Raw genomic sequence first — 7,733 nt, 5'->3', positions numbered from 1 at the left:
ACAAATGCTTTTTTTAAAAGTCATTTATTATTTGCCTCTTATGTTCCCACACCGTATAATCACATTGAGAATTGCTGCTGCATGACTAAGGGAAGCAAAATACTAGAAAAATGAACACCTAGTAGTACATGCTGAAATGCACAGCACAGCTAATTGCAGTTCCACTTACAGAACAACCCACTCTTACATAGATTTCTTTTCCCATTTCCTCTGGTTAAAACCAAATTCTGTAGTGGGGGGATGAGATTTGTCATCCCCCTGTTCAAGAACTGCTCAAGTAACTGTCATGCTTGGTTCTTCCTCACAAAGCCAGGCCACCATGCACTCACGGTAAGGTTATGCAAGGTGCTTTATCTCTACCTTCCAAGCCACTGATGTAGAAAGTAAACCAATGCAATCTATTTATACAGACAACCTTTTCCCTGCCCCCCCCCCCCCCCAATCAATATAATTACAATTGAAACAGCAGCTTGATTGGCAAGGTCAACATCAAATGACCTGCTCACATCACAAGAGTGCTACCATGACTGAACAAGATAAAAAAACACCTGCAGTAGGTACATAAGGTTTGCCATTAGCCTGTGTACAAAGTAGCTATGTAATGTACTTACATTCATATAAAGATGTTGAAAGCAGTGCTTGTGCCAAGGAACATCATGTTGGAGCCAAATAATCAGACAAAGCCACGTAGTAAATTTAAATACCTCATCTTGAGTAGCAACCTCAGAAGGCACAAAAAAACCTCAGCTCAGTCAGCCTTCAGTGACTCATACAATGACATAGTTTCTTTCAGATACAGGGCAAGTTCTTAAGAACATGACTGGAAGATGAACACCTTTTCTTCCTTTACTGGTCTCCCCACATCCTTGTAGATTACAGAGTACAAAAGCAAGATTGTATACACATATGCAGATCACAGACTTAATTCCTCATACTGCCATTTGAGGTAATGTACTACCTGTTTCTAGTCTTCAGACAATCCTTGAAAGTAGACATTATTCAGTTATTAGTGAAGGCTGACCTACCGTTACCTCTATTTTAAAGCTACACAGGATCACACATATTCCCTGTCACATATCCTAACTGCACCTCTAAAACTGAGCTTCATTTCAGATTAAATCTATCTCCCACAGAGGTACTGACCACTGCTAGAGATCAGGCCAAACACACGCTTGAGTGGCATATCAGCATTTCCAAATAGCAGCAACAATACAATAGACAGGTCACTCAAACGTTAAAGGCATTTAACTGGGTTCCTGGGTTTTTGCATGAATGTCCTGCGTTGCTTCCTATATTAACTTAAAATATATATATATTCCATTTTAAGTTGCTTTGCGAAGGGCAAGAACATCACTTTTTGACAGCCCTTGCAACTTTGGGTTCTTGAAGTGCTACAACAGAAAAACCCTCATTTTACATCACATGAAAAGCTGCAAATCAATTCCTAAGAATCATGCAAAAAGCCACTTGCAGCAGCCCATCATACACAATCAGGCACAAAGAATGGGAGTGGTTTCTATTAGTACAACCTATGCTTTTTTCTTCAAAGGTCTCACATTCAATTATTTTAATAAAATCAAGCTTATTCTGTTATAGTGCAGTGTAAGTGTATCAGATGAACCATTATCCAAAACAAGTTTTCAGAGAAAAGAGGCTTTCCCACAGCTTCGATGTAATAATTTCAACACAGACAGAGTAAGTATGTTTATTGTTTTACAGCAGAATGCCCCAATTTAAGAACAAAATTGCTAGATGTTCAGCTGTGCAAAATGGTACATAGTGCTTCAGTACAAGTGGAAAAGAATGATTTGTTAGCAAGTACTTTCAAAGACAATTTTATGGTCCTAAAACAGATAGGACTTGAAACTGGGGACTGATCCATGGGCATACAATGCTTTTCTACCTAACTTGGACCCAGCCACTTTGGACCCTGAACCAGTGACGCTGATTTCTCATTGCTGAAACAAGTCACCACACTGAACTGCCAGATTCAGTGTCTTCACACAGGTTACCGTGAAATGGATCAGTTCTTTATGTCAGTTTCTAGCCCCATCTACAAATATCATCTGGCTCCGATAAATAAGACTCACAGGAATTTCTTGAAGGTCAATGGTCCATAATGGTAGTTATTCTACATGATCTGCTCAACTTGATTTCAAATTCTAGTTAGGCTGCTTAAATGACTTTCTTGAATTCATCATACAGCACAAGCACGAAAGCTCCCCCCATGCCTCGGAGAACATTAGACCATGCACCCTTGAAGAACGCCTTTCCTCCCTCATCCCTTGCAATCTTCCTCCAGCAGTCAATCGTTCCAGAGTACATGATATCAGCTGTAGAAAAAGAGCAAAGTGATTTTTAGCTCCTGTAATTGTACCTCAGGTGTCTCTAGCAACTGCCATTTCACTTCCCTATCTACTTCATGTCCCATACCTTGCTTTAAGACTACCACAATACTAGCTCAGGCAACAGAAAATCTTGCTACCTGCCTGCCTAGTTATTAAAAGTTATGTCACAAAAGAATCTGAAGTGTTCTTATGGCATTCATACTGTCAACTCATTGCTTTCACTTAGCTTGCCACTGTAAACAGCCAGCCCATTTACCCAATTCATATTCCACAAAGAGAAGTCCTCAGCATAATTCCTCACAAACACCACAAACTGTGAGCCTTACTCAACTGCCTCGTACTACTTAAATGTAATTAAAGTTAACAGAAACTTATGCAATAAGGAACTGGAAGTGCTGAGGGATGACCGTTAGGAACTCCATCTTGTTAGTGCTGCGTAAAGAACCACACAGAGTAACAGCCTACCTCCTTTGCGTCCCGACTGCATCATCATCCTACGCCGCACAGTATCGAAAGGATAGGAAACCACACCAGCCACAGCTGTCACTGTCTGTGCAATCATCCAGCTGATAACAATGTGAGTATTTCTGGGATCTGGCAGCATGCCTGCAATAAAAAAACTAATTAGCTTTTTATCCTCCACATCCTCCTCCAGTTCACTGCACTACAACAGCTACTTTTCTAGCTTTTATAAAACATTGTAAAGCTATGATTTAAGCTGCAACAAGACACTTGATACACTTGAAGCACACTTAGGCTATGTAGAAAAAAAAAAACACATGGAAACCCACAGTATTTTATATTATCAGTAATCAAAATTTAGGCACCAAGATGCTTTCAGACTGGCACGGAAGTGTTTTAATCATTCCCTGGGTGTTTATAGAAATAAGGGTCACTAGAGTAACTCATTGTCCCTATAAATTTTAATGAACTATACACACCAATGATTCCCACACCCAGAAGTCAAGCTTAAACAAATGATTTCTGAAAGCACTGCTCAAACCGATTCTGCTAAGCACGCCCAAATTGGTCTGATGTAACTACAGCCACTCAGTGAGCAAAACCAAACTTACAATATTTGTGTATGGTTACCAACAAACATTACTGCTATAAAGAAAACCTGCTGTTTTTTAACTCCAAGTAAAACAAAAGGAAAATTCAAAAGCAGCCTGTATTATCAATACATCCTGAAGATTGGCTTTGAACAGTACCACTGGCAGGTCACACTAATGCTGACCAATACACCCCCTTCTGCCCCCACACTTACGTAAACTACAGACACAGCAAACACAGTGACATGCGAGAACAGACGTAAACAGGCAATACAATTCTGCAAATAGGTTCATCAACTCCCTCCTGAAATTTTACCTTTTGCTGTATCGTAGATTCCAAAGTAGGCAGCTCTATAGATGATGATGCCCTGGACAGAGACATTGAACCCTTGGTACAAGCCACGCAGACCATCAGACTTGGTGATTTTGACTAGACAGTCCCCTAGACCAGAGAATTCTCTGTCTGCACCAGCTTTTCCAACATCAGCTGCCAAGCGGGTTCTTGCAAAATCCAAGGGGTAGACAAAGCAGAGGGAAGTGGCTCCAGCTGCACCACCAGAGGCCAGGTTACCAGCAAAATACCTCCAGAACTGAGTGTGCTTGTCTACTCCTCCCAGGAAGACCTGCTTATACTTATCCTTGAAGGCGAAGTTGAGAGCTTGAGTTGGGAAGTATCTGATGACATTCGCCAAATTCCCTCGCCAGAAGGACAGTACTCCTTGCTCCTTTGGAATACGCACTACGCAATCGATGATGCCTTTGTACTGCTTATCGGCAGCAATTTGTTTACTTGCGTGTTGCACCTGCAAATAAGAGTACGCATTTTTGACTCAATGCCTTGGCAGGCCTGCACTGCGGCTTGGCTTAAGCTTGTTTGGAGCGTAACAGGAAGAGCTGCCAAGCCAGAATGCCTGACAGCAGCTGGGTATGGAGACAGAGTCTGTGGTTACCACAGTAAGCCTGCCCTGATAACAAGCTTAGAAAAACCTCAAAGTCCAAAAAACCCTCTGGGTCAGCATGAATGTTAAGACTGAAAACCGATGTTAGAGCCCTCTCACAGAGGGGCTGCCCCGATAAGTGTCAGCGCTGCTGGGGGGCAGCTAACGGCCGCCGGGGGCCCGTTACCGGCCGCGAAGGTCACGCGAGTCACCTTGTGGCGCCGGGCCGCCCCGCCCAGGTCACGCCGGGCGCCGCGGGGCCGCCCCGCCCCGCCGCCCGCCCTCCCAGCCAACGGGCGGCCGCGGCGCGGCGTCACGTGAAGCCCGCCCAAGATGGCGGCGCGCGGCCGCCCCTCCTCCAGCGCCCCGGCGCCCTCGGCGCGAGGAAGTGACAGCGCGCGCCGCCCCCTCCCCCGGCCCCGCCCCGCCCCCGCGTAGCGGAACCGGCTTCCCCGCCGCCGCCGCGCGCGACCACCGCCCACGTGACCACCCCCTACCCCCCCCCTCCCCACCCGAGGGTGGGGGGGGGGGCAGCGCCTTTGTCTCGCGCGGGTAACGGGCGCTCCCCTCCCCACCCCACCGCCCCCCAACCGGTTGCCAACGGCCTGAGGCCCGCGGAGGATAGGGAAGGAGGGAAGGTCACCGGGCCCGGCCGCGCCGCCGACCTGCAGCAGGAGCTTGACCCGCTCGATGGGCGCCACCGCCGTCTTGCTGATGGCCGCGGCCACGCCGCCCGCCAGGAAGTCCTTGAGGAAGGAGATGGCCTGCTCCGCCATGGCCGCCGCTGGCACCGCACCGGGGAACGAGGGGGGGGTTGAACCGACGCCGCCGCCGCTCGCGCCGAAAGGGCGGCGCCGCTGCCGCGCATGAGCTAAATGCCGGGCCCCCGCCGGCCACGCCCCCCGCCTCGCAGCCCATTGGGCCAGCCGCGCTCGGGGGCGGGGCCGAGCCGCGGGAGGGGCGGGGCCGAGCCGGCTGAGGGCGGCCGTTGCTCCCCCCTTACACCCCCTCCCCCCCCCTCCCCGCGGCGCCAGTCGGGCTGCGCCGCGTCGGCCCGGCGGAGCGCAGCGGCCGCTCCGCTGCGTTAGGTCCCGTAACCGCCCGCGCTTTCACCGGGCGCTTCCCACAGGCGTGAATAAAGCCGGCCGTGTTGGTACACGGATGACCTGGCGGCCCAACCGCAAAGCTGCGGCGGCTGAGGCGCCCGAAACCAGCGGTTAGGGGTGTGTGTGTGTGCGCTATGCAGTGTCCTGAGCCGGGATGCCGAAGGGACCCCTCGTACCCCGGACCCCGTGCACGCAGTTATCTAGGCTGGGACTTTCTTCCCCATAAAACTTCCTGCTGGCGAGAAAAGAATTTCGCTCGTTGGGACTCCGGTGCTGTCAGTTTGCAAAATGAAAGTGAAATGTATGAAACCTTTGCGATAAGAAATTGTTTAGTCAGTGGTTGTCCTGTTCACCTTGGAGCTCAGATGCATCTGACTGGGGGAAATCTCGTTTCCTCTTTAGCATCATTCTTTTCCTCGTTTCTGTGCTGCTTTGTTTATTTTATTTTCACAGAATCACAGAATCATCTAGGTTGGAAGAGACCTCAAGATCATCGAGTCCAACCTCTGACCTAACGCTAACAGTCCCCACTAAACCATTTCCCTAAGCTCTACATCTAAACGTCTTTTAAAGACTTCCAGGGATGGTGACTCAACCACTTCCCTGGGCAGCCTGTTCCAATGCCTCACAACCCTTTCAGTAAAGAAGTTCTTCCTAACATCTAACCTAAAACTCCCCTGGCGCAACTTTAGCCCATTCCCCCTCGTCCTATCACCAGGCACGTGGGAGAACAGGCCAACCCCCACCTCGCTACAGCCTCCTTTAAGGTACCTGTAGAGAGCGATAAGGTCACCCCTGAGCCTCCTCTTCTCCAGGCTGAAAGTTTTATTTTTCTTTAACTAAAATTTTAGTTTTCTTTAACTGAAAAATTTCATATTCTGCTATCTGCTTTCATAAGAGCTACACAGGGCTAAAAAGGAGGAGGAGGATGTTCTTAAACCAAATGAGGTGTCCCCACATCTCTTCTCCAATTATAGCTGAGATAAAAAAACAAACAAACAAACAAAAAAACACAGATGAAACTCGTGCTTTTATGCAGCTGTCTATTCCAGAAACTTTACAGAACACAGAGGAATCTTGATCTTGACAAGCTTCTGCTCTAGTTCTTCCTACCCTGACTACGCCATCACAATAGTGCTGTTTCCTGGCTTCATTTAACAGTTAATATTTCCATACTACACAGGTGAATGCTTTAATGCATTTTATGAGATAGCAGTGTTTAACAAGTTTATGCAGGGGAAAAGAGGGTAAACCAGTGGTGATAAACTCAGTTACGCTGAAGAAATAGTGATTTTTATCATTGATTTTCACACACATACACGATGTCTATTATTGAATACTTGGTGTCATGGCCCTTCCAGCCCATCCTTGTAAACGGATGTAGATAGGAGAACAATGTGCTTCCTGAGGAGCAGCCTGCTTCCACAGCCCTCAGTCTTCTGAGGCTTACAAATGACTGAGCCCTGTGGCTGGAGACCACAGCAATGTGATGATCTTCATTCACTTAATTACTAAGGAGAAAACAAGCCCTGGGGCTGAACTGGAGCACTGCTGTGAGGGAGGAAGGACAAGAAAAGAAATCCCAGGAATCAGTTACAGGTTGGTAACGGGAAGAAAATCGTTCATGGGAAGCAGAGGAGTGGCACCTCCTGCATCTCAGGCTCAACCCTGTCTCTAGAGTGGCAGTCAGCCCACCCCCACTTTGGAATGCTGCTGTGCCCACACACTTTCTTACCACATAAAGAGCGCATACACAAGTGGTGGACAATAAAGAAAAGAGGTGAGCAAAAAATATGGAGGAACTACTATAAATTGCATTTGAAACATTTAACCAAATCGTGGACTATGAAAAAGAAGAGGATATGTTGAAAAAAGATGCAAAAAAAAAGTGTATAAAAATTATAGTAGGAAAGGTAGAATGCAAAGCTACAGACAAATAGTAAATAGGATAATAGTTCTTTATTTACAGTGGAGACTATAAAAATAAAAATGGTATTAAAGTGGATGGTGTTGAAGTTATACCTGCATTAACCTCCTGAAGCGGGGACAAAGCAATCAATGTGCGCTGGTCTAAAAGTTGGACTGTTTGAATTGCACCCAGTACAGAGAAACTGACTTCTCAGCAACGTCAATACTACTGTAAGGCTGCTGATACCATTGGTTTGGAGCCTGGTTCTGACCGTACTACAAGTGTTGTGCAACTACAGTAGGTATCAGTGCCATCAAGTGTTGCCAGCACATTCTTTATTTTGAACTTTACTCAAATTTAAAATAAATGCAATCACTTCT

General features: G+C 47.0%; 1 protein-coding gene across 1 annotated transcript; it reads right to left on the bottom strand.

Moving 5' to 3' along the window:
• Nucleotides 1-8: 8 nt before the first annotated feature.
• Nucleotides 9-5,185, bottom strand: SLC25A6 (solute carrier family 25 member 6). Its single transcript, XM_032180899.1, has 4 exons — nt 5,004-5,185; nt 3,717-4,203; nt 2,814-2,954; nt 9-2,333 (listed from the first exon to the last, which is right to left on the bottom strand). The coding sequence occupies exons 1-4, from the start codon at nt 5,112-5,114 to the stop codon at nt 2,176-2,178; spliced, it is 897 nt and encodes a 298-aa protein (XP_032036790.1). The 5' UTR covers nt 5,115-5,185; the 3' UTR covers nt 9-2,175.
• Between the last annotated feature and the right edge of the window lie 2,548 nt (nt 5,186-7,733).

The sequence above is a fragment of the Aythya fuligula genome, chromosome 1 (genome assembly GCF_009819795.1).
Source record: "Aythya fuligula isolate bAytFul2 chromosome 1, bAytFul2.pri, whole genome shotgun sequence".
NCBI lineage: Eukaryota > Metazoa > Chordata > Aves > Anseriformes > Anatidae > Aythya > Aythya fuligula.
The sequence above is the reverse complement of the archived record's forward strand: the minus strand, read 5'-3'. Positions and strand labels throughout refer to the sequence as shown.

Bases quoted from the DNA above. Each gene is read 5' to 3' on its own strand.
- SLC25A6 (XM_032180899.1), bottom strand. From the start codon at position 5,114: ATGGCGGAGCAGGCCATCTCCTTCCTCAAGGACTTCCTGGCGGGCGGC. The intron at 4,204-5,003 runs GTCGGCGGCGCG...TCTTATTTGCAG, and splicing joins GGGTCAAGCTCCTGCTGCAG to GTGCAACACGCAAGTAAACA. The intron at 2,955-3,716 runs GTAAAATTTCAG...TTTTTATTGCAG, and splicing joins AATCTACGATACAGCAAAAG to GCATGCTGCCAGATCCCAGA.